Source organism: Eumetopias jubatus, unplaced genomic scaffold (genome assembly GCF_037043125.1).
Source record: "Eumetopias jubatus isolate StellerSeaLion01/CBP00866 unplaced genomic scaffold, mEumJub1_p1.0 scaffold_10, whole genome shotgun sequence".
NCBI lineage: Eukaryota > Metazoa > Chordata > Mammalia > Carnivora > Otariidae > Eumetopias > Eumetopias jubatus.
The window spans coordinates 128,056,971-128,084,114 of record NW_028274816.1 but is presented as its reverse complement, the minus strand read 5'-3'; the positions used below and the strand labels follow the sequence as shown (position 1 = coordinate 128,084,114).

At 42.8% G+C, this 27,144-nt stretch overlaps 1 protein-coding gene across 4 annotated transcripts in view; it reads left to right on the top strand.

Moving 5' to 3' along the window:
• Positions 1-27,144, top strand: part of SMG6 (SMG6 nonsense mediated mRNA decay factor) — a 227,848-nt gene that overhangs the window by 103,952 nt on the left and 96,752 nt on the right. For 2 of the 4 annotated variants that reach the window (XM_028109089.2, XM_028109090.2), the window contains exons 13-14: positions 9,460-9,661; positions 21,076-21,127. In XM_028109089.2, the coding sequence (XP_027964890.1) occupies positions 9,460-9,661; positions 21,076-21,127 (254 nt within the window). The remainder of the gene's footprint in view (positions 1-9,459; positions 9,662-21,075; positions 21,128-27,144) is intronic. The other 2 variants (XM_028109088.2, XM_028109091.2) reach the window with 1 other exon arrangement.

Here is a 27,144-nt window from a genome sequence, read left to right as displayed (position 1 = left end):
GGGTCACAGAGTGTTCCTCCCTTCCTCTTAGGGGGTGGGGAAGCAGACCATCTGTCCCTGGAGCTTGGGCCTTCCCTGGGTCACCTCAACTCGCAACCACAGGTCCCTTAGATATGGTCCATCCAGCTCCTGTTTACCCATATCCTGGCCATCAGTCCTGTTAACTCTCTTCTGTGACCCATCTCCCTTTATCCCTCCTCCCTCTCCCACTCCCTTTGGCTTTTGTTTGGCTGAGGAAATGGAAAGCTCACACAGGAAGTGCTGGGCCTCATTTGCTTGAGGTGCTGAGTCTGTTTTCTCTTTGGATGCTGTAGCAAATGGCCCGTTGCCGGCGTATGCAAGCTGCTGCCCATCTTTGGGCAAGGGCTCAATCTGCAGCTGGGCACGTGGTCCAAGCTCCAGCCGTCCCCAGCTAGGCTTCCCCTCCAAGGCTACAGAGAGGCAGAGGGGGTTGGGACACTTGAACAGATTTGCTTTTTCTTTTCAGACTGTTCTTCACAGGGAGAGCAAATTTGATCAAATAACATATTGAATCTGATTGCCTAGTAAACAAGTTCCTGTATAGCTGTGGGCACCACTGATGAATCCAGTCTAGGCTAGAGCCAGTGTGGTAGGGAACGGAGTCCCCTTCTGCGCTCTCTCTGCAATCGGGATCAGCAGCTGGTTGTTTCTGGAATGCAGGTTTAAGCATAAAAGAGGAGCTTTGCTGTCCTGGGGCCTGACTACAAGACATGGTAGTTTGAGGGCTGGGGCCTCTGGTGGACAGAGCAAACCTGGCCTGACCACCACTGAGGGTAGTCCCACCTCATAGCTGTCAGATCCAAGCGCTGGAAAAGTGGAATGAGAATTTACCTTCCTCCTTTCCAGTTTCTCATATAGCTGCCTAACACTCACTGAGTAAATACTATGGTTGAGAGATTGGCAGGGTATGGTGGTTCTACGGATTTCAGAGTGGCCTCTTATGCTCACTGATCTTTCATACTCTGGAGCCTTTTCTTTTAAGGCCATTGGGAATAACACACTCCAGATAGTTCTGTAGATGTCAGAATAGTAATCCCTGTGACACTCCCAAGGTCCTTGTGCTGATCTTCATTTTGGAGGGTTTAGGAATGCTCTCAAGAGAGTAGGAAGGAAATGGCTTCTACTTAACATCTCTCCTTTGCAGGTTTTCACTGGTTTTTGCCTGCATTTGTTCTCTGCAGAGACAGATCCCTCAGTGATTCTAACATAAGGTGATCAGATGGCTTACCTTTGCAGTTTGCTTCTCCTCCAGAAACCCTCATTCCCAAATTGTCTCCCTGACACACTTGGACCCTTATTTCATCTATCTCCCTTCATTCCCTCCCTGTCTTTCATTCCTTTACCTTCTTTCTCTGGTACAGTTACAGAATCATTCCAAAGCTTTCTTAAGGGAATTCCAGAGCTCATCATTAGTCTCCTTGGTTCTCTCCTTTTTTGCCCCTATTCCTCTTCTTTCCAGTCAAATCTACATTTCCTGGGCAGTAGCCACTTAGGCACATGTGGAGCACATAGGATGATGATGACAGGACACCACCAACACCGCAGAGTGATAAGAGCAGGATTTCAGGGCTACTTGTGCCTTCCACACCGTGACACTCATAGGTATGTGTGTTGGGGTCAGCAAGTAAGTAGGTTGGCTTCCCATTTGTACTTGTGATAGGATGGCTTTATATCCCCGGAGATTTTGGTACAGGGGATTGTAGCAGGGTGTGGAAAGTTGCCTTGGGCTGCTGTAAAAGACAGTGTAGAGTGCTTTGGTCTATTTAGAACAGACCCAGTGTTTGGAGGGACCATCTACTTGTGGGGTGTGGGGGAGGAGGAGTGGGGAACATGGTTTCTACACTAGGCCTCTTGTTAGGAAGGAGAGGTAGGTACTCCCCACTTTACCACGTGAGCATGAAGTAAGCTGTGAATGTCAGGTGATGGAGAGGAGCAGAGCAGCAGGCTTTCACGAGCCTAAGCATAGTGACCCCTCACATCCTAGGACCTTTGGCAAGCTAGGGCAGTGGGACAGCCTACCTCATTTCATAGTCTCTGCTGAAGCCAAATCTTCCCTCATCTTGATCTCTAGTTCTCAGTAAGTGAAAGAGTCAGGGGACTTTGAGAACATCCAAACCTAGCCCAGCTGTGGCAGTTGGTTTATTGCTTTCAGCTGGTACTTGAACCCAGGTCCTGGTCTTGGAGGCTTTCCCAGGTTTAATCCCCAGAGCTTTCTCTGCAGCTGTATGACACTGCGCTGACCCCGAATGAGGATAGGAAAATAGAACCAGTGCCAAGCCAGAGTCTCTTTTTCATTTGGAGTCTGGCTGTCTGCCCATGACCAGGGTTACATAATGGGAAACATAGCTGGGGCTCTGGAGAGCCCGCGTTTCACCAGGCTGCCCAGACCTTCGCATTCTGATGCTATATATCTTCCTAATTGTAGCTCGGATGCATTTATCACACTGTTGGATTGGAGTACTGTTAAAAAAAAAGAAGAAGAAGAAGAAAAACTCCAGAAATTCCTGGACTTGCTACTTTTCCATGGCTTGTCTTGTATAGTCTACAGAGCATGCTGGAAAAGGCTTGTAGGGAGCCCTCTGAGTGCTGTCACACAGGGAGACATAGGGATATGTAGGGAGTATGCAGTAAGCTGATTTCCTCAGGGAGCCTACATGTGTTGACCCTGTAGACGAGATAGAAATTCTTGAGTTAAAAAACAGCTAGTTTACTCACCCTCACAGGGCAGCTCTGAAAATAACTAATCCCAAGTCTAATCGGCACCCCTTCAAGGACGCTTAATACGTCTTCCTAAAAGGGCATTTTAGGAGGTCACTAAGTAATAGTCCATCAGCACTTCCCTGAAGGAAGTGGTGGTGACTGTGGGAAGCCCCTTTGCTGCCCTGGCTCCCCACCCAGTCTCCCTGGCTCCGGGTTGGGGCGTCAGCACTACAGCCTGGCACCAGGGGGTTCCTCTTCCTCCAAGTGCTGAGTGTGAGACACACGTGATCTCTCCCACGGCAGGAGCCTCTGTCCCCTCCCAACTCCTCTCACAGGACTTGTGAGAGGAAGGGGTGTTGGCCTAAGGCTCCAGTCTGACCCCAACAGGGTACAGCAGCTGACCCCAGGGAGCGTACTTTCCAGCTCTGGGCTGAGGTTATTTGGGTCCAATGTGTGCTAAACTAAGAAGACGTGTTGGAGTGGTTACAGCTAAAAATTGAGAGAGGCAGGAACCGTGAGAATCCGCACCAGGGAGGCCGCCGAGGGCTTCACTCATGCCGTGGAGATGTTGAGGTCCCCTGGGGGCTGCTCTTTCCCAAACACAGAGTGCTGATGGGTTTAACACACCAGAGTGATGCAACAGAGGCTATACATGTTGAATGTAGCTTGGGAAAACTGCAATCACATAAGGCACTGACCTAGATAGAGGTTGAGGGAGGCACAGTAGAGGTACTTGAGAAATCCTGGAGTGAGGTTACCGTGACCTGTTGTTGGCCAAAGGGCTCCAGCTGTACTGCTTAGAACATGAAGAAGTTTATGTTCCTGGAGTAATGCAGGGTGACTGGGCTTCAGAATTCAATTTGCCCTCTTGGGCAGAATTCGTTTAAGTTGGACACTCTCCGAACGGCCCAAGTTGACTTGTTTGTATAAACTACAAAGGCAGAAGGGATTATCTTTTACCAAGTCTTAGGTTCTTATATTCACCTAATAAACAGCTGTTATTCTTAGAGGATGGTGTCTTGCTGCCCATGTCTTAACTCCTAAAACAGTGATCTCTGACACCCATGTCTCCTCTTTAAGTCATGGTGGCACCTGGAAAATGCACTACAGTTCCTTAATCTCAGAGAGAGCCGCAAAGATTCCCACCACCCTCATTTCTACCCCATTCCAGAGCCTGTTGAGCTACTTGGCATCGTTACCAGACCAGATCCTCAGCCCACTGAAAACAGAGTTGGCATGACATCTCAGCTTAACAGAGGGGCTTCCTAAGCCATTTTAAGGGGAGGTACTATTCTTTTGACTCTACCAGACCTATGGGCTTCATTCAGGTCCTTTTCTGCTGTTAGCTGCTCACCACCTGCAGTTTTCTCCAGTTGAGTGGGAAGTCCTCAGGGCTGCAATGGTCTTATGTTGGCCATGGAACCCCATGTTGGGAGTTGTGAGCTGGAATATAATGGTCCTTAGGCAAACAAGTTTTTAAAAGAGCATATTGCATATCTTAAGAGCATTTCTCTTGTTGTGGCCTTTTGGCTTTCCCCTTGTATGTATAGTCCATGGGCTTTCTCTTTTCCAGCTTCCTTGTGCCTAGTTTCTGTGCCACCTTGGCTATATTTCCAGAACTCCTCATCCCAGGAACTAAAAACCCAACTTGTTCCCCATCTGTACTACAGCTCTGATCTTCCATAGCTCTGAAACACAATGCAGGGCTTCTTCTCACTCAACTCTTTCCGGGTTTGTTCTGCAGCTGTGGAGTTTGAATGTTAGTGTTTAAACAAGCTGGTATTACACAGGAAATGGCCACCTCCACAGGCCCCTGCAGGCTTGTAACATGGGGTCATTGTACTTGATATTAATCACCAGTCAGCCTGTTCACCCAGTAAAAATATGAAGGGGTGTATGAGGGCTCAGTTCTCCTTAGACTTGCCAGAAGGATGGACTGAGACCTGGTTGGACCTCCACTCTCTGAACTGTCTCCCTCCCTGGCCCCGCCCCAGATGGAACTTGTAGAAAAGTTCCTACCTGACCATTTCCCTATAAAGCTGGCAGATCTGCCTTTCTGAGTTCTAGATAGGAGTTCTTTTGTGGTATAACTTGCTTCACCTGTCTCACACCTTAACCTTTCAGAGCATTTTGTGGAATAACACCTTGTGTGAGAAAACTCCAGAAGTGCAGGAACACAGAAACCTATTAGTCTACCTGATACCAGGCTTCTCAGTTCCTTGGACTGAAGCTGCTTTTCCAGTGGTGTATGCAGAAATAACCCCAGCCTGAAGGGTTAATCTGATTCCCCAAGTCAGTATCCCCCAAACAACCAGCCAAGAGTGTGTATTGGTTCATTTCTGTGAAATGTGTTTCCCCAGTCACCTGGGCTGGCCTGGGCTGCATTGTATCGGCCAGCAGCTGCACCGCACTCAAACTGACAGCTACATTAAACCTTGGAATTCTGAGGCAATAAAAAGTAAATTAACTCTTATTTTTTTCCTTTCCTGGTGGAGTAAGTGAATGCATGTCTGTAGGGAAGTGAGTGAGCCTTGGTCCTGAGTACATACCTCTTAACTAGCCACTGCTGGTCTGTCCCAAGCTAGGATCTGGTGTTCAGACTCCAGCCAGGGGTCTGCTTTCCTGGTGTGTGGTGTTTCTGTGGGGTTGGTCCACTGGGTCACCCAGCGACTGCTGATCCTTGCTCACTAATCACATTACAGCTGCTTGAGAGGTTCCCTTGCCACCATTCTGAGAGCCATAAACGGACTCGTTGGACACAGTTTCATATTCTCTGCCTGCTTTGTGTCTGCTTGGTAAAGAATGCATCCGAACTGTAGTGGGATTTTGTGGGTTCTGGGAGCTTCCCCAAAATATGACTTGGGACCAGAATAAGCCAAAGGCACTTGCCCAGGCTCATAGCACTATTTAGAACCAAATGTTGTTTGAGATTATCTGAAAAACCTTTCGGAGAGTCAATTCCCAAGTGTTTCTAGAAGATTGGGAAAAAACTCATAGGCACCAGAATTTGACTTTAGGGCTCCTTGGCCCAGGCTAACTTCGAACCCTCAGAACCCAAAGGCTGCTGAGGGTTGAAACTTGGGAGGTACTCCTACCTGGGATAAGGAGCTAGAGTGGGAAAAAACTTAAGCTTTTCCCCTTCCACTCAGACAGGAAACCCTATGTTCACCCACAGAACTGACCTGAGGGGTCAGGTTGCCCAGAGGCCTGGTTGGGGGTAAGCTGAGGTGATGATGCCCAGGTTCCAGGAATTACTTCATCCTTAGCTTTAGAGGTCAGGCATCTCACCTAGTTTTGTTTTTGTTTTCTTGATAGATTTATTTATTTAGTTAGATGAAAGAATGTGAGTGCATGCGAGGGTGGAGAGGTGCAGAGGGAGAGAATCTCCAGCAGACTCTCCACTGAGTGCAGAGCTGATGTGGGGCTCAGTCTCACAACCCTGAGATCATGACCTGAGCCAAAACCCAAGAGTAGGATGCTTAACCTTAAGACTGAGCCACCCAGGCGCCCCCTCACCTAATTTTTCTAAGTACCTCTTCTTTTTATTTTTATTTTTTTTTTTTTAAGATTTTATTTATTTATTAGAGAGAGAGAATGAGAGAGAGAGAGCACAAGAGGGAAAAAGGTCAGAGGGAGATGCAGACTCCCCGCCGAGCAGGGAGCCCGACGTGGGACTCGATCCCGGGACTCCAGGATCATGACCCGAGCCGAAGGCAGTCGCCCAACCAACTGAGCCACCCAGGCGCCCTTTATTTTTTTTTTTTTAAGATTTTATTTATTTGACAGAGAGAGATAGCGAGAGCAGGAACACAAGCAGGGGGAGTGGGAGAGGGAGAAGCAGGCTCTCTGCCGAGCAGGGAGCCCCATGTGGGGCTCAGGTGGGATCATGACCTGAGCCGAAGGCAGACGCGCTTAATGACTGAGCCACCCAGGCGCCCCAGTACCTCTTCTTTTTAGTACTAGTTTCCTGACACTTCCCTTCCCCTCCCTCTGTGGAGAGTCACGGTATGGTGCGTGGGTACCTAATTAGTGTGTTCGTGTCCATGGTGCGTATGGGGAGAGGAGGTAACTGATGAAGTGATCTCGAGCCGTCCCACTAAGATACCAGAAGAAAGCAGCTACTTAGAATCAGAGTTCAATCACAAGACCAGTCTGAATGGATCAGGGCAGAAGTGACCTTTCATTGAAGCATTTTGTGTATTCCCTTGGTTCTGGTTAGTGCAGCGTGGCCCTTGGGCCCCTTTATATTTCTCAGTTGGAAACTCAGGACACTTCCTATGTCTTTTGGCACCAGCTGCTATCTTACAAACCAACACTGGGGTAGGAACTCTCATCCACTCCATTTTTGTAGTGAGTCTTAAGGTTTTGGCACAAGGTGGGTGGTAATGGGCAAAAGGCAGCTGTGGACAGGGGTCCCTAGTTGTGGCCAGCAGTCTTTGGGAGGAGTCAGTTTGGGTTTATCTGAGCCTTAGGGGACAGGGGAGCATGGTAATGAGAACCACATGGTACCACATATTTCTTCGTCTTGGATCCAAGATGGTAGGGGTGGGAGGATGAGAGAGGGATGTGGGGCCTCCCACTGTGGCAGCCGTGGGTAATTTTCTGCTGCCTCTCCCTGACTGGGGTGTTGCTGCCCACACCTCCCCACCCCCAACTACGTCCTGAAGCAGTCAGGTCCTTGACCTGCACAGCACCAACCAAGGCCCCTAAGCCAAGAATTCAGCTGGGAGACTTTTCACCTTCTTCCTTCTCACTGTCGTCTTTCCTGTTTATTTTCCAAATTGCTGCTCTGCAGCCGAGCACTGCCTGTTGGCCAGAGCTCACCAGCGCTGTGGGATTGGACTCAGGCAGTGGGCTCAAGTGGCCAGCAGGGCACTGGGGGAGGAAGTGGGGAGCTGGAAGAGCCTCCCTGTGCGTCTCCCATGGGCAGCGCTAACCTCGGAGGCGGCCCTGAGCAGCCCTATCACATCCGGTGCTTGTCTCTGCAGCCGGGACCGGAGGATAAACTATCAGAGCTGTGGGGCAGTGCATCATTCCTCTTATTATTTTCTTCTCTGCAGATGGGGTCGTGGAAAGTTCAGTTCCTTTTAACCCTCGAAGTTCTGTTTATTCTACAGCTGGTAGCCTGAATGCCGCGTTTCCCATTACATCACAAAGGGGCTCAGGCAGATCTCTGCACAGAAACGTGTTGCAACTGTTTATTTTTTTCCATATTTAAACATTTCTGACAGCCAAACTCAGCTGAGCCAAAAGATGGAGCTTTGTGAATGAGTCTGGTTGTCGGTGTCTGCAGAGAGAAGGCTTTAGAAAACTCTCGTCCCTCCGGTGATTCTTCCCAAACATGTTCTCTTTCCCGGGCAAAGCCTGTGAAGCAAGTTACTTCTGCAGTACACGTGTGTTGATTATGTGCCGTTGTGTGATTAATGGGGCTGTGTTCCGCCTGGTTCCCAGGACACTCTTGAAAACAAGATGTTTCATTTCATTGCCTTTTCCTAGTGTAGTGATTACAGTAAATAAACCAGTGCAGGCTCCTTCCACCTGGAGCCAGTCAGAGAGTCCCCACACCCCTACTCCATTTTCTCCCCCAGCATCACCTTCAGTGGCATGTCCCTTGAATGCCCTTTTTTCTGCCATCTCCCAAAGGCTCCTAGACTGCGGAAGAAACAGATTACTTAAGGCCGAGGCCCCTCCCTAGCAGATTTGGCTCATGCGCAGTAGCTCCTCTGGGAAGATCCCAGGATGGAGCTCATTCGGAGCTCTTTGCTTCTTGCCTCTTGCCACTCCACCTCTTGACCCTAATTGTAAAGCTTTTCTTTGTAACTCTCCTGTGCAACTCACTCCTTTTGAAGTACGACATAGGTACAAAAGCTGGGACAGTCCCAGGCAAACCAGAATGGTTGGTCACCCTGTATCTAACCTTCCACAAATGAAAGAGAGGAGAGGGAGTGGCTGGCCAAGGGAGCGCTGAGACTGGTCTATCTGCTGAGATGCATGGGAAGCTTTACTGTCCTGGGATGATCTTAGCAGGCCAGGAATGAGGTTTTTTAGATGGGGGCTGGGAGTGTTTAATTCCAATATAGTTAACATACAATATTATATTAGTCTCAGGTATACAATATAGTGATTCAGCAGTTCTATAGGTTACTTGGTGCTCATCATGACAAATGTACTCTTAATCCCCTTCACCTATTTGTGTTAGTTTGTTTTCCTGCTTAGATGTAGGAAGAGATTTCTAAAGCATCATAAGGGGAAAAAAACCCACATGACTCTCTTCATGGCTTCATGGTGTGACTGGCCCCTCTCGCTGTATGGGAGGAGGGGAGATTGGCGCTCTGTTGCTATCTTGTGGCATATACTTGGCTGGACAGAAGTGGGGGAATTCTGGGAGCTGCCTCAGGCACTGGGTGTCTAGAGTGTTTGAGTAAGTGTCTCAGGCACACTGTCTGGAAAGGTGACAGGACCTGCATTAGGCAACTGATTCTCTAAATTCCTTTTCCTCTCTGGTTAGGATTTTAAAAACTCCCCCTAATCAATTTCAACTTTGCATAGATGGACACTTGCCCACCAGATTGCTGCCATGGATGCAGTTTTGTACCCTAGCTTTTTGGGTAAGATTTTCTGGCAGTTGCCAACCATAGACAACATTTGCCACCAGTACCTCCCTTCTCACAAGAGCTTAAAATACTTTAACTGGTCCCTCTTTAGAGCTGTTCTTCTTTCTGACCTTATTTCTCACAGGGTTGCTATGGATGTGTGGTCGATGCTGGCTGATTTCTGTAACATATTGACTGCGGTGAATCAGTCTGAGGTGCCACTGTACAAGGACCCGGACGATGACCTCACCCTTCTTATCCTGGAAGAGGATCGGCTTCTCTCAGGCTTTGTCCCCTTGCTGGCTGCCCCTCAGGACCCCTGCTACGTGGAGAAAACCTCGGATAAGGTCAGCCCCAGGCCAAACATCCCTCCCCATTCACCCCTCCTCTTAATTCTCCAGACTTTTTTTATTCTTGGGAAGTTTTCTGTGCAAACGGAACATGATTAAGTCATTGAGAAGGGTGTTAAGGGAAAATATCGACCTTTTAGCCGCTGACATCCAGCTCTGTGTCCTGAAAAAAAGCCCTCTCGACTTCCTTTGGTGTGTGTGTGTGCTCGCTGGCATGTTGTGTATACGATCATTTCCTCACTTGTTTAAATAGTGCAGCTTGTGTTGGCAGCGCTCTCACTCAGCTCCAAATGGTTTGCATCATGCTTGAAGCACCCTCCTTCCTCCCCCCTCTCCTCCTTCCCCCCAGCCACAAAACTCTGCGCTAGGAAAACAGCCAGGGCTTTTTCCCTTCTCTAAGGAGGAGAGTGATAAATAGGTGACTAGAGAGAAGCAGACACCATGTGTTAACTTACAAAAAAAGCTTTTAGGAATATGAAGCATTCCCCGCTGCCTGGTTTCTATTTTTCTTCCTCTAAGGACTGTGTTTTAACCTGAACGTTTTTCTGGTCTGTTTATAGAAAACAAAGCTCGTTGCCTGTTGCCCTGGTGGGGACTGTGGAACTCTTAGTCTCTGCTTAACAGTTGGGTCTTTGGCCAGGTGTGGAGGGTAGGGCAGTCTGCTCTGCTTCATGTTCCCATGTAGCAGTTGCTAGGGTGGGGAAGTAGCACCCATACACCCTGGGAACAAAATCTCCTGTGCTGAGCTGGGGAACCCTGTGTCTGACTTCTCTGCAGAGTTGTTAACATCATATCCCCTGGGGAGGCCTTTGGGGAAGAGGCCATAAATGGCTTCTTAGGTGGAAGCCTTTTGACCTGGATGAAGTATATAGACAGACATAGGTAGATGGCTTTTTTTTTTTTTTTTTAAGACTTATTTATATGTCTTAGGGAGAGAGAGAGAGCACGTGCTAGCAGGGGGAAGGGGCAGAGGGAGAGGGAGAGAGAATCCCCATGTGGACTCCCGCTGAGCATAAAACCGAACACAGGGCTTGATCCCAGGACCCCGAGATCATGGCCTGAACTGAAATCAAGAGCCAGCTGTCTAACCAACTGAGCCACCCAGGCGCCCCAGGTAGATGTTTTTTAAAAAAATGTCAGATAGTAAAAACTAAATCCCAACCATAAACTGCAAATATGAAAGAGATTGTACTGAATAAAAAATATTGCTATATTGAAGATTTAAAATGTTTAAACTTGTTCTTAGTAGAAAAGAGTTAATATACTCATTAGACAAGTAAAAAAAAAAAAATTTAGCCACAGTCCTTTTACCCAGTGGTAACATCACTGTTATTTTTGCTAATCGTAATCATATTTAACTACTAGTATACACACTTTTTTAAATATAAAACTGAGAGTCATTATACAGACTGCAATCTGCTTTTTTAATGTATTCTTATATGGAATCATTTTTAAAAAAAGATACTTATTTGAGAGAGAGAGAGAGGAGAACAAGCGGGAGGGGCAGAGGGAGAGGGAAATAGAATCTCAAGCGGACTCCATGCCGAGCACGGAGCCCAACATGGGGCTCGATCTCAGGACCCTGAGATCATGGACCTGAACCAAAATTAAGATTCGGATGCTTAACCAACTGAGCCACTCCGGCACCCTATATGGAATCATTTTTGATTATCACTTTGTATTCTTTTGTATGCCAAGATTTCTTTAACAAGTCTTTGCTTTATTGAACCAAGGGACTATTCTCAATTTTTGCACTACTGTAAACAGTGACATAATTCCTCATAGAATTTTTGCATAGATTCCCCTTGGTTAAACATATTGACTTATCAAAAACTCTTCCTCTTTGGATGTGTTAATGACTAATATGGATCTTGGGAATGTGAGAGCCTCTCTCTCCTAAGAGGAATACTCATTTTATGTTTTTCCAATGAAAAGTTAGAGTGAAATCCTGCTCTTCTAGTGTCAGAAGGGGATAATAATGGGGAATTATAGTATGTGAGGCTGAGGATAACTCATACAGTGTTTACGTGTTGTGGAAAATGGTCAGTTAGAAGAGAAACTGGATAAGCGTGGCTTGGGCCAGGGGATCCTAGTACTGTTCCTCTGTGACCACAAGGTGAGTTTGACTCTGGAGGGTACTTTTGGGAGTCAGCTACTGGCTTAGCTGCCTTTTGGTGCAGAACAAGGAAGGAGTCCTAACCAGCTTCACACTTCCTAACCCCTATCTCCTCATCAACTCTCCCGGCGGCAGTGTCAGTATGATACGTGTATGTGATACAGCATATGGTACACTGCAGCATATGATAAGTCTATGATGTGGCCAGAGAAGAATACAGAGCCAGCAGTCCATGCCCTCAGCCTGTAGTAGTGGTTCACAGGCTACCCCAGGGCGATTGTAGCTCGTGGCAGCTCGAGACTAAGGTAGGTCTCCGCCTCGAGGACTGTGAAATAGGTATGTCAAACCTAACATCTCCAGATCCATACTCTCCCCTAAACCTGGTCTTTCTTTATTCTTCCCATCTTGGTAGATAGCAGCTTTGACTTTGGGTAGCTTATATCAAAATTCTTGGGGTTATTGGCTACTCTCTTTTTCTCACACCTTCATATCTAATTCATCAGCTGTTCATGTCTTCTTTACCTTCAAAATAAATGCAGATACAACTCTTTCTTACCACCCCACCCTGGATCAGCTCATTGCAATGCCTTCTGACTGGTTTCTCTGGTTCCTCCTTCCTCCTACTCTCCAGTCTGTTTTCAGCACAAGTGGAATGATCTTTTTAAAACATCAATAAGATCATGTCACTTCTTTTTCAGAACCTTCTGATGGCTGCTTCTCTCACTTAGAGTAAAAGCTAAAGTTTTAACAACATCCTGCAACACTCTCAGTGATATGACACCACCTCTACCCGCCCTTAACTCTGACCTCAGCTCCTACTGCTCTCCTCCTACCCAATATGCTCTAGTCACATTTGCATCCTTGCCCTTCTTCACACAAGCCAAGCACTCATGTCTGAGAGTCTTTGCACTTGCTTTCCCTTTAACCTAGAACACTGTGTCCCCAGAGAGCTGTGTGGCTCTCTCATTCCCTTCTAAATGTCACCTTGTTAGAAGGGTCTTCCCTAGCTACTCTGTATGACATGTTCCCTTCCTTTTCTTTTTATTCTGCTTTATTCTCCATTGCAGAGAAAAATAACATCTCTTCAATATCTGTCATGTATTGGTCCCTGGATTAGGTACTTCTGTATAGTATTTCATTAAGCTCTCCCAATAAGCCTGCCAAGTAGGTATTAGTACCTTTGTTCTTTTGTTGTTGTTGTTATTTTTGAAAGAGGTGACTGAGGTTCAAGAGAAGAGTGAAAAAATGATGATAAAGTCCTATGGGTCATCTCCATGGCTGACCTAGAATATTAGTATGGACCTGTCAGGGGGAATCTTTAGGAACTTTGGCCTTTTAGAAGTCTGAAAAAGATAGATATTTTCTCCAGCTTTTAGTGTTCAGTACCAAGAAATGTAAAATATGTCAAGGACTTGTCAGTAGCAGCAACATGTGCAATTTCAGTGCTGGTCCAGATTGGTCACATGTTTGGTCCCACCTTGATGCCCATTCAACAGGCATTTACTGAGCATGTCTGTATTACACTGTGTTGCACACACAACAAGAGAGATCCAGACTTGTAAGGCAAACATCATAGTTTGGGAGGCAGTTTATGGCGTGTACAAACGTGAGAAGCAATATAAGTTAATTTGAACCTGTAATTAAGGAGGAACTCTTGAAATCTTGTTGAGCTGGTAGTATTCCAATGAAGGCATTGCTTAAGGAGCACTGATTTGGCATTAACATATCATTGTATTTCCTGAGCATGTTCTATGGAACGCTAGTTTTATAGGTTCTTAATTGTTAGGTGAAAGGAAAAAGAGTTTCGTGATTATATAAGTTATGGTAATGTTAAGCAAGGTGGCTCAGTCGGCTGGGCATCCTACTCTTGATTTCAGCTCAGGTCATGAGATTGAGCCCTGCATCATCGAGTTCCCTGCTCAGTGGGGAGTCTGCTCTTCTCTCTCTTCCCCTCTCCGTCTGCCCCTCCCCCCACTCATGCGTGCTCACTTGCTCTCTCTCTAAAAATAAAAAAAAAGTAATGTTAAACAGAATCCAATACTGCAAGACTTACTAGAGCTTTTAATATAGTGTACTGTGAGAATAGCCTTTGCAGTCTTTCCCAAACTTGCTTCACCCTTGATCTTTTTGATTTATTGAACATCTTGCAGGACTAGTATTCAGCTTAAAAAAAAAAAACAAAAACCTGGGTATGTGATGAACAAGAGGTAAGAAAACAGATTGCTATTGGAATTATCCAGAAGAAAAATAAAGAGTACAGATGAGGGTAAAAGCAATAGAGTGGAGCTGGTTACATTCTGAGAGAAACATCACAGATGTTGAAACCAATTAGAGCCAACCAGGGCAAAGAAAGTGATCTTAGTTAGGTTCATTGTGTGGCTGCTGGACATCTAAGTTCAGAAGGTTAAGTGATTTACTTACCCAAGGTCATGTAGCTAGTCAGGAAGTATAGGATTAGAACCCTTCCTTTTCTGTAGTACTTTAAAACCTCATGTTCTGGGACTCCTGGCTGGCTCAGTCGGTATAGCGTTGATTCATTCATTCATTCTTTAATTCTTTCCTTCCCTCCTTCCTTCCTTCCTTCCAGAGAGGGAGGGGAGGAGTGGCAGAGGGAGAGGAAGAGAGAGAATTTCAAGCAGACTCCCTGCTGAACATGGAGCCTGACTCAGTGATCAACACAGGAATCGAACTCATGACCCTGAGATCATGACCTGAGCTGAAATCAAGAGTCAGACGCTTAACCAACTGAGCCACTCAGGTGCCCCAGGCATGCAACTCTTGATCTCAAGGTCATGAGTTCGAGCCTCGTGTTAGGCATAGGGTTTACTTAAGAAAAATTAAAAAATAAATTTTTAAACCCCTCATGTTCTAATGATTTGATGTCTAGGATTTGCTTCAAAAATAATTTGTGAATAGAAGTATGAATGAAAAAAAAGGCCAAATATTGATCTTTATTACATCTGAATAATGGGTGGGTTAAGTTCATTATAGTATTCTACTTTTGTATGTGTATGAAATTTTCTATAATAATTTGTGGTTAAAATAGAGCCATCCTGAAAGGAAGCAAAACAAATAAAATTCCGTGTCTTCTTTGCCGCATTATAGTGCATAAGTGATTGAAAAAGTAATTGAACTGTAATAATAATGGAGTTAAGCTCTTGCAGTCACTAATCATGTCCCAGGCACTGCGCTAAACTCTTTACATGCATTTTCTCGTTGAAACCCCAACAACCCATACACAGGAGAAATGATGAAAAGGAAACTGTTTTAGGAGAAAGATGTTCAGTTCATGTTGTGCCTTAGTCAATGTAAAAAAAAAAACTTAATTATTGTCTTCAAAATCTGTGCATCTGACTGTATAGCTATAGGTGATACTAACCAAGGATCTATATGTAGTCTTTCCTTAGGCTCTAAAGAACTTTCCTAAAGCTCTAGTTATTTAATGGTACTAATGCATTTATGTCATAAATAGATGTAAGCAGTGCTTATTCTAGCATCCCCGGGTAGATTTTTTTTTATAGTTTTCTTTGTCTTCCTTTCCATATTGTCTGACCAAGAACTAAGTGAAGAACTTTTCAATACAATGGTGGGGCTGCTATTGTAAGTCACATTATATAAGTCAGTGTTTTAAGTCTGACATTGTGTCCCATTCATTCTTATAGGCATCTTTGCTTTCTGTCTGGATGTGGGATCCTAGGAAACTTTGCCATTCTTAAATAGTTGTTGAGGTTAAAGATGGGGCTTAAATTGTCCAACTTTTGGAACTCCTGGCTTGTCTGCTTATTTATTTGTTAAATGACATTTTTGGAGTGTTGTTTGTTTTATACATAATTACCCCAAAATGTTTTAAATGGAAAATACAGAAAATCACAAAAAATAAAAATCACCTGCAAACTACCACGTAAAATTAACCAGTGTTAATAGCATAGTTTACATCCTTCCAGTCTTTTCCCCCCTATGCTTATATGTGTATACTTATTCTTTTCTTTTCATAAAATTAGACCATACAGGATATGCTTTGTTCTTGTTTTATGTTTTTTATATACTTATATATAGTATATAAGATAAACATACTATATATATATATATATATATGTATACATGGGCACGTGCATACATGCCTATGTATATATATGTACACACATACATGTAGTTTTGGGGGAAATACTGCTTTTGTTCTTTGGTGGTATGGAAAATATTTTAAGTCCTACCAGTAACTAATTTATTAAAAAACATACGTTGATCCTCTATTCTCAAAGTATCAACATCAAGAATAGAAAAAAAGCCAAAACTATTGACTCATATTTAAGATATAAAATTAGAACTGCTTACAAATATTTTCTTTTTCACACACTTGCATGTTGTTTCTAAATTTACAATAATCATTTAGAATTAATTTTATATTAAGTGTTTTCAGTGCTCACCATCATACTCTATGGCTTTCCCATTCTTTTTTTTTTTTTTTTTAAGATTTTTATTTGTCAGAGAGCACAAGCAGGGGGAGCAAAAGACAGAGAGAGAAGCAGACTCCCCACTGAGCAGGGAGCCCGATGCAGGACTCGATCCCAGGACCCTGGGACCATGACCTGAGCCGAAGGCAGATGCTTAACCCACTGAACTACCCAGGCGTCCCGGCTTTCCCATTTTTATTATGTGCTTTGATTCATCTGTTATTCAAATCCAACACTGAAGAATATTTTCATCAAAGATGACCTGGATGTCTTTTAAAAATTAAAGTGAGTTTTAGGGGCGCCTGGGTGGCTCAATCATTAAGCGTCTGCCTTTGGCTCAGGTCATGATCCCAGGGTCCTGGGATCAAGCCCCGCATCAGGCTCCTTGCTCCGTGGGTAGCCTGCTTCTCCCTCTCCCACTCTCCCTGCTTGTGTTCTCTCTCTCACTGTGTCTCTCTCTCTCAAAAAATAAATAAAATTTTTAAAAAAAAATTAAAGTGACTTTTATAAAATATAGTAGTAATATACGTACTCATGCGAAAGAATCAAATAATTCACAAGAATATACAGTCAAAAACCACCTGCCAGGAGTAACTGCTGTTAACAATTTGATATTTACCTTTTTAGACTACTTCTATACTGAACGAAATATGTTTATACATGTATATACCTAAATGATCAAAATGATAGTGTGGTATGCATTCTTTTCCTTATTTTGCTCTTTTCATTGAATGATCCACCAAGGACATTCTTCGTGACTACTTTTGAACACTTGCATTTTGAAATTGTTCTTATTTTGCCCTTGCACATGAATGGCAACTTAGCTTAGGTCAACATTTTTTTCCCCTTAAAACTATAGGCATTATCCCATTGCATTAACGGTTAGGAAAACTTGGAGAAAAGTCTGACTTCTTCCTTTGAAGGCAAACTCTTTTTTTGGTCCACAGTGGGTAACTTACAACTTTTTGTAATCCTAAATTTCAAATTGTATGAGGATTTGTTTAGATGTTGGACCAGAAAAGTTTTCATCTCTTATGTCCTTGATTGTTAATGTTCTGTTTGTTCTATTCTTCACTGTCTTCTACATCTCTTTTTCTGTCATCATTTTAATCTCTTTTTGCTTTGCCTCAGCATTGTCAGAGAGCTTCTCAAGTTTATCTTCTCTGGAATTGATTGAGATTTTTAGAATGCTTATCTTACCTTTTACTGCTTCTAATTCAGTTTTTAAGTCTGCTATTGTGTTGTGTGTTTCCTTACATTACTTCCCTATGTTATCCTAGAACCTTTATATTTTTGCCCACCTTTTATCCAGGTCCGTTTTATCTGTCTTTGTTTTGTCCTTTTTCTTTTATCATTACCTCACAGTGTCTGTGATTTTAAAAATTCAGTTTTAAGACTATCTTCTTCATCTGACATTCCCCACACTCCCTGCAAATATGCTTTGTTTCTCTATCTCTTTCTGTGCTGTGTTCTCCCTTTTTTATGTTGCAGATCTTTTTCATAGGCCCCAACTTGGATTTCTACAATCTGATTCTGGCCAGTTACATTTCTTTGAACAAAGAAAGGTTTCCTCAGGTCTGATATCTGCTCCAAAATAGGTTATGTAGATTCTCATGGGATTCCTCCTTTGTCTACAAATACTATTTAAAAATCTCCTTCTCAAGTCTACAGCTGGTATAAGTTTGTATTATCAAGTCACAACCCTGAAGGGAGTGGGGAGGAGGCCAGGTGATATGCAATCTTAATAAATGAATTTATTTTCTACATTTGCTACTCTGTATATAGTGGAGCTACTACACCAGAGCTAGTTTCCTGTGTCTGATCTCTATTTCATATAAATGATACGACAATTTCCGACCTCCTCACTGGAGCTGTGGCCTGCCATGTCAAGAGGAAATTCTACTCTCTGGCCATTTCTCTTTATTTAAAGATTTATTTATTTATTTTGAGAGAGAGAGCACAAGAGGAGGGCGAGAGAGAGAGAGAATCCCCAGGAGACTCTGCACTGAGCTCAGAGCCCAACATGGAGCTCTATCTCACAACCCTGAGATCATGACCTGAGCTGAAACCAAGAGTCGGACACTTAACCAACTGTGCCTGCCACCCAGGTTCCCCTGGCCACTTCCCATTTAGTATGGTATTTTACCCCTGAAATGCTGACTGTGAGTGCTACTGATTTGTAGCAATGAAAAAGCTTCCAAGTGGTGTTCTGCATCTGCCCTATGTCCTCACAATTTGTGGTAGACAGAATAACGGCCCCTTAAAGATGGTCCACATCTTAATTCCTGAGACCTGTTGAATGTTACCTTGCAAGGCAAAAGTGCCTTTCCAGATGTGATTAAGTTAAGGAAGGATCTTGAGATGGGAAGATGATCCTAGATTGCCCAGGTGTGATTAATGTAATCACAAGGGTCCTTTTAAGAAGGCAGGAGTGTCAAGAATGAGAAAAAGATGTGATGACGGAACTAGAGGTCCCAGTGAGAGAGATTTGGAGATAGTACGCGCTGGCCTTGAAGATAAGGGGAAGGACCATGAGCCAAAGAATGCAGGTGGCCTCTAGATACTAAAAAAGACAAGGAAGCACAGAGCCTCCCACAGAGGCTCCAAGAACACTGTCAACACCTTGTCAGCTGACAAAACTGACAACACTCTGTGAACACCTTGATTTTAGGATTTCTGATCTTTAGAACTGTAAGGTAATAAATTGAATTATTTTAAGCCATTAAATTTGTAGTAATTTGTTACAGCACCAATAGTTAACTAATACACCCTTCCAAACTGGAGAATTTTGCCAGGCTCTTTATTGTTTACTTCTCTTGCTGCTTGCTTTTTCTTTTTTAACTTTTTTTAGTTATGACATGTACATATGGAAATGCATTAAACAAAAAGACCTGTCACAAAATGAGGAACTATATAACCACCAAGCAGGTCAAGAAATAGAAAACACAAGGATGGTAATTACCAGTTGCATTCAGTTTTTGTTGGGGGTCCTAGCCAGTACAGTAAGACAAGAAAAAGAAAGTATCAAAAGGATGATTGGAGGGGCACCTGGGTGGCTCATTTGGTTAGGCATCTGCCTTCAGCTCATCCTGGGATCGAGCCCCACATCCAGCTCCCTGATCGGCAGGAAGCCTGCTTCTCCCTCTCCCACTCCCCCTGCTTGTGTTCCCTCTCTTGCTCTCTCTCTCTGTCAAATAAATAAAATCTTAAAAAAGCTTTTGTGCTTATTGGTATTACATTTCTTATAAACTGCCTTGTATTCGTTGCCCATTTTACTGTTAGAATGCTCATCCATTTTTTTCTTAATGATTTGTGATGGATTTTTTTTTTTTAAGGATTTATTTATTTTAGAGAGAGAGTGCATGTGTGAGCAGAGGCAGGGGCAGAGGGAGAGAAAATCTCAAGCAGACTCCCCTCTGAGCATGGAGCCTGATGCAGTGCTTGATCCCAGGACCCTGAGATCATGACCTGAGCCGAAATTGAGAGTCAGGTGCTTAACCAACTGAGCCACCCAGGTGCCCCTGTGATGGCTACATATGAATAACTTTTGAATTTTCTTTGGTTGCCTTTGTACAAGCGGTGTTTTATTTTTATATTAAATGAGATGAGAACTTTTGAAAACTTGGGAGGGGTGCAACATTCTATGTTTTAGGTAATAAGAACATGGATGTTCCTTTGTCACCATGCTAGATAAGATCTTTTGTTTGTTTTCACCCTTTGAGTCAGTTTCTCCTCCTCATACTTCCCTATCAGTCCATAGATACCTAAAGAAAAACCATGTCCAGCACAGATATTTAGAAATGAACTGTGAACTGTATCTTTTCTTTTTCTGTTTTGCCTGTTTAGTGGAAGAAGCTCTTGGTACGGATATAAACTTAGTAAAAGTTATGTAGTGTTTTGAGAAGGCCTCTGGTTTCTATCTAGCAAATGTTATAAAAAAATTTTCCCCTTCTCGCTTGAAGTGCAGTAAATACCTTGATGGGCCGCTTTGTTTGATGATTCATTTCACCAGTGGCCCTTTGGCGCTGACCGTTTGTATTGTGTATATCTCTCTGCCTGCCTCACTGTTGCCCTCTCTCACCTTTTTTGTGCTCCCTCTTACCTCTTTACTAATTGTTTATAAATTTATAGAATTACTGATTACTGCTTCTGTTTACTCCAGTACTTTCAGATTTATCAGTTACTGCCTGATTTATAAACCTAATTCCCCAAAGGGGCCTTGTGGAATTCCATTATCTTTATGCTCATGCAATGCATAGGTCAATGACTAGGTGTTCTTTTTGTTCTAGGATAATAATTCTCATACTTTAGCATTCATCAGAATCACCTGGAGGCATTGTTAAAAAAACCCGATTGCTGGGCCCATCACCCAGTGGTTTCTGATTATTCGGGAGGGAGAGACAGAAATAAATTGCATTTCTAACAAGTTCCCAGGTGATGCTGATGGTTCGGGTTCCATACTTTGAGAACCAATGGTTTTAGGAATTTGGTGGCTGCCAGGGTTGTAGTCATCAGGCAAAGATTTTGGCTCAGGTAAAAATAATAAAGATTTCTGGTATAAATAATCTTCCTCATTCTGTCTTTAACTTTGGAATGGAGGGCATATTACCAAAGAGTTCATATACTTTGCCTCCATGTTTGCCAGACAGGTTTCTAAGCTCTTCAGAAAGAAATTATATTCAGAATGCTAAAAAATATGTTTTTCCAGAGTATATATGAAGAGTCACATATCTGGATCTCTTTTCCCAAGAGGGCCCTGAGCAAAACATCTGACTTTTCAGTGAGTGTTTATCATGTGCTAGGTACTGTTTTAATGTTTACGTTATCTCATTTAAATGTCGCAGAAGCCCCGTGGGAATTTGAACTTTATGAAAGAACTTGCCCAGGATGACACAGGTAAGAATGAAGGAATCAAATCCAAGCAATCCAAGTTTAAAGCACACACTCTTAATTAAATATAAGTACAGTAGTAGAGGGGTTGAACAAATATTTCTTGGTATACCTCCAGTTCTCTTCTTAACTTTGACAGTTCTTTTACTTTCACTGGGAGCTTGATTTATCACCAGGAGCTTGGGAATTCTTTTTCTTTTTTTTAAAGATTTTATTTATTTATTTTGTCAGAGAGCACAAGCAGGAGGAAACGGCAGGCAGAGCAGGCAGAGGGAGAAGCAGGCTCCACGCTGAGCAGGGAGCCCAATGCGGGACTCGATCCCAGGACCCTGGGGTCATGACCTGAGCCGAAGGCACACGCTGAACTGACTGAGCCACCCAGGTGTCCCGAGCTTGGGAATTCTTGACCTGGTTTAGGGAGATTATCTGATCTCCCATAATGGTTCTTGAGAATGAACAAAGAAGTAAAAGTTCATATGAGGGAAATGGATGCTCAGATTGAATTTATCTGCTGCTTTCTCTCTCAGTTGAATGTTCTTCACATCTTCGAATGCCCAAAGATAGCTGAGTGTCTACAATATGAGTCTTTGGAGAGCGAACTTATTTCTGGGAAACCCTTGAGAGTGCTCTAAGAGGACTGAATTTATGCACAGGATGATCTACATCATTTTGGAGGTGTGCCCAAGAGCAAAAAAATCTTAAGAGTAGTGCAACGTTATAAGGACCAAAAAATCAGGACAATGCCTTGGGCTCCAGACTTTGCAGGCAGGATTGCTTAGAGATGAACAAGCACTCATGGAATTGGTTGATGGGGGTAACTGATACATAAAAACCTGAAGGTGAGTGATGGAAGTTTGCCTGCCTGTCTGCAGATATACATACAAACCATCTTTGGCTCAAGACTAAATAAATATGGGCCATAATAAAAAATAAAGTTGAGGGGTGCCTGGGTGGCTCAGTCAGTTAAGCGACTGCCTTTGGCTCAGGTCATGATCCTGGAGTCCTGGGATCAAGCCCTGCATAGGGCTCCCTGCTCAGCAGGGAGTCTGCTTCTCCCTCTGACCATTCCCCCTCTCATGCTCTCTCTCTCTCTCTCTCAAATAAATAAAATCTTAAAAAAAAAAAATAAAGTTGAAATGGGTAAGAGGAAGAAGTATGTTACCTAGAGAGAGGACTTAACTATTGACAGAAATGTCTGCCTCCGTACTTCCTGTCCCACCCTTTATTTTCTTTAGTGTAATTCTCATATATGTAACAGAATATTATGTTTTTACTTTATAATTTTAGATATCTGAAAATAATCTATTTTAAAGTTAATACCTTTACTTTTATTAATCAACTTGTTGCTATATAATTTACATACAATAAAATCTTACATTTGAATGTATTGGTGGTATATATATACCTGAGTAATGACCACGCAATCAAGATATATAATGTTACCATCCCCCAAAATGTTCCAGGTTCCCCTTTGCAGTTAATCTCCCCAGTCCCGCTCCCCATCCTAGGCAACTACCAATCTAATTCTTCTTTTTTTTTTTTTAAGATTTTATTTATTTAGGGACGTCTGAGTGGCTAAGTTGGTTAAGCGTGTGCCTTTGGCCCAGGTCATGGTCCCAGGGTCCTGGGATTGAATCCCTCATGGGGCTCCCCGCTCAGTAGGGAGCCTGCTTCTCCCTCTGCCTGCCATTCCCCCTGCTTGTGCTCTCTCTCTGTCTCTCTGACAAATAAATAAATAAAATCTTAAAAAAAAAAAAAGATTTATTCGAGAAAGCGCACCAGTGGGGCCGGGGGAGGGGTGTGTGGGGAGGGGTGTGCGGAGAGAGCGAGGGAGAAGCATACTCCCTGCTGAGCAGGGAGCTCAACGTAGGGCTCAACCCCAGGATTATGACCTGAGCTGAAGGCAGATGCTGAAGCAACTGAGCCACCCAGGCGCCCCTAATTATTCTTACTTATAGATTAGTATTACCTGTTTTAGAATTTCATATAAGTGGAATCATACAGTATGTTCTTTCACTCAGCATGGTATCTGTGAGATTGATGCATGTTGTGTTTTTCCATGGTTCATTCCTTTTATTGATGAGCAGTATTCCATTATATGGATATGTAACAGTCTGTTTATCCGTTCACTTTGGGTTTTGACATTTGGGTTTTTATTCTTTGGCTGTTTTGAATAAAGATGCTGTGAACATTAATGTACAAGTCTTTTTAAGGACATATGTTTTCATTTCTCTGGGGGTAAATAGCTGAAAGTAGAATTGCTCAGTCATATGATAAGTATATTGCTAACTTTAAAGAAACTACCAAACTATTTTCCAAAGTGATTGCACCGTGTTATATTCCCACTAGCAATGCTTGAGAATTCTAGTTGTTACACATCCTTGCCAACATGTGGTATTTCTAGTCTTTAGAATTTTAGCCATTCTAGTAAAGTGTGAAGTGGTCTCATTTTAGCTTTATTGGCATTTGTGTAATTAATGATGAGCATCTTTTCTTGTGTTTATTAGCAATTTATAGGTCCTCATTTGGGAAATGTCCAAATCCCTCGCAGCCCATTTTCAAAATTTGGGATATTGATGTTTTCTTATAGAGTTGGTGAAAGTTCTTTATATAATCTGGACACAAATCCTTGCCAGATATGTATCCTGTGAATATTTTCTCACAGTGTATGGCTAGCTTTTTAAATTTCTTTTAAGACAGAATCTTGAAAAGCAAATGTTTTTAATTTTGATGAAATTTGGGTCTTTTAAATTTTCCTTGATGATTAGTGCTTTTTCTGTTTTAAGAAATCTTTGTTTTTCCTTCTTAACAATACCCTTAAAAATTTTTTTTCCCAGTTGTTCTAGGGCTAATGATTTGCATCCTTACCTTTTCAGAGTGTATTTTAACCCTTTTACACTTCACACCTTTGCTTCCTGTCTCCTGCTTTACAAATGTGATCGTCTTAAAATAGTAGAATTCCACTTACCCATTCCCTCTTATTTAGTGCATTTGTCTTCTCTTTGGCTTTTCATATGGTATAAACCCTACCGTACCCTGTTATTATTTCTACTTAAATAGTTATCTTTTAAGTAAATTACAAACAAGAAAATATAAACTTTTATATTTATCTACTTATTTACTGGTGCTTTCCATGCTTTTCATTGTTTTCAGTAGATCTAAGTTTCCAGGTGATCATCATTTCTCTTGAGCCTAAAGGACACAGCAGGTGGTTGGTGACAAATTCCTGTAGCTTTTGTTTATCTAAAAATGTCTCTTTCTCCACACCCCCCCTTATCTTTGATTTTAAAAGATTTTTTTTAAAAAACTAGATATAGAATTCTGGATTGAAGTTTTTTTCTTTCAGCATCTTCAAAATGTGTTTCTCTTATTGTCTGGCACCCACTGTTTTCTCAGGAGAAATCAGCATTCATATGCCTCTCTGTATATAATGTATCTTTTGGGGGGAGTCTGCTTTGAATATTTTGTTTTTATCTGTGGTTTTCAGAAGTTTGATTGGGATGTGCATAGGTGTAATTCTTTTTACATTAATTCTGCTTGATGTTCACTGACCCTTTTGGATCTGTAAGTTGGTGTTTTTCATCAAATTTGGGATATCTTCCAGAGATTATTCTTTTTTTCCTACCCTACTTACCCTTTCTTCTCTTTCTGGAATTCCAATTATGTATATGTTAGACATTTTTAAATAGTCCCACACATAAGTGAGGCTCTGTTTATCTTTAGTATTTTTTTCTCTCTAGTCTTCAGATTACTTAGTTTCTATTTTTTTTTTAAGACTTATTTATTTTAGAGAGAGGGAGAAAGAGAGAATACATCAGTGGGAAGAGGGGAAGAAGGAGAGGGAGAGAATCCTAAGCAGACTCCCTGGTGAGCATGGAGCCGGCTCAGGGCTCCATCCCAGGACCCCATAGGATCACCTTCTGAGCCAAAACCAAGAATCAGACACTCAACCGACTGAGCCACCCAGGTGCCCCCAGATAACTTAGTTTCTATTAATCTGTCTTTACGTTCATGGGCTCTTTCTTTGCCATTTTCAATATAATGTTTATCCAGTGAATTTTTTATTTTGCTCTTTTGCTTTTCAGTTTAAGAATTTCTACTTGGCGGGCACCTCGGTGGCTCAGTCAGTTGAGTCTTGGACTCTTGGTTTCAGCTCCGGTTGTGATCTCAGGGTTGTGGGATTGAGGCCTGCGTAGGGCTCCGCACTCAGTGGAGTCTGTTTGAGATTCTCTCCCTCTCTCTACCCCCTCTGCCCCTTCCCACGCATGCTCTCTCCATCTCTCTCTCTAAAATAAATAAATAATATCTTTAAAATAATCTCTCTAAAATAAATAAAATCTTTTTAAAAAAGAATTTCTAGGGTCGCCTGGGTGGCTCAGTCGTTGGGCTCGGGTCATGGTCCCAGGGTCCTGGGATCGAGCCCCGCATCGGGCTCCCTGCTCCGCGGGGAGCCTGCTTCTCCCTCTCCCACTCCCCCCTGCTTGTGTTCCCTCTCTTGCTGTGTCTCTCTCTGTCAAGTAAATGGATAAAATCTTTAAATTAAAAAAAAAAAAAGGATTTCTACTTGATTCTTTTTTTATAATTTATTTTCCTCTGCTGATATTCCCTATTTGTTTACTCATTAAGGCTATATTTCCCTTTAATTCTTTGAACATCCTTCTTATTAATATTTTGGACATATTTATAATAGCTGCTTTTAAAATCTTTGCCTGCCAATCCCGACGTGGGCCATCTAACATTTGATTTCTCTTGAATGTAGATTGCATTTTCCTGTTTCTTGTGTCTAATGATTTTTGTTTACAGTCAGTGGACACTGGATCGTTTGTTAGATTCTGGATCTTGTTACCTTCCTCTGTGTTTTTTTTTTAAACTGGCAGTTAAATTTCTGCTTGATCATCTTGAACTTCTGTAGGCTTGGTTTTTACATATTTTGAGGGCAGCTACATAGAAACCTAGGATATTTCCCAAGCCCCAGTAACATGTCAACCTCCAAGCTCTGTCTTCCCTGCAGACTTTGTTTTAGGCTGGGTTTTTAGGATCTATGAATGCAGTTTAGATTAGCTCTCACTCTAGGGTGTGGCTCCTCTGGAGTCTCAGATGGTTGCCAAGGGGTGTTAACAAGGTGCTAAAACCTTCACTCTAGCAGTGTTGGAACTCCCAACTCCCCCATCCTGAGTCAGTGCTCTTTCCGCACCACTGCTGCATCTTTACTATCTCATTCTGTTCCCCCTAGCCCTGTAGCAGCTGCCTTTTGGTCAGCCTCTGGTGGTCTTGGCTGCATATGTACACTCCAGCCTTTATCCCCTTATTCACTGAAGATTCTCACATGTACTTTATGCCCTTTCTTTGTACAACTTCTTCCTGTCCATTTCCCTACTTGCTGATTCCATCCCCTTCAGCTACCTCAAATTCTGCCTCTGCCTCTTCCGCTCATCAGGAGCACCATAATTTCCTTGGGACTCAGATTTCAGTGTCATGGTTGGAAAATTATCCCCAAGCAGAGGACTGAGTGATCATGGGTTCATTTTATGAATTTCTCTTCTCTCAGAGAGCACAGTCTTTTTTTCCTCTCATGAAAGGGGAACAAACTTTAATCATAAAATATTTCTAATGTTTTTCCCAAATTGTATTGAGAAATAATTGACATACATCATTGTATATGTTTAATAAAATAATGGTTTGATTTACATATATTTTAAAATTATTGCCACAATGAGTTTAGTTAATACCCATCATCTCATACAGATGCAATAAAAAGCAAAGAAAAAAATTTTCTTGTGATATATCATACAGCGGTGTTAACTGTAGTCATCGTGTTGTATATTACATCCCTAGTACTTGTCTTATAACGGGAACTTGGCACCTTTTGACCACCTTCCTCTAGTTTGCCCTCTCCCTACCCCCACCTCTGGTAACCACAAATCTGAACTATTTCTCAATGAGTTTGGTATTTTAGGGATCACAGTCTTGCACTGCCTGTTGTCCACTGCCTACAAGCAGTTACCTCAGATATTTTATAGCTG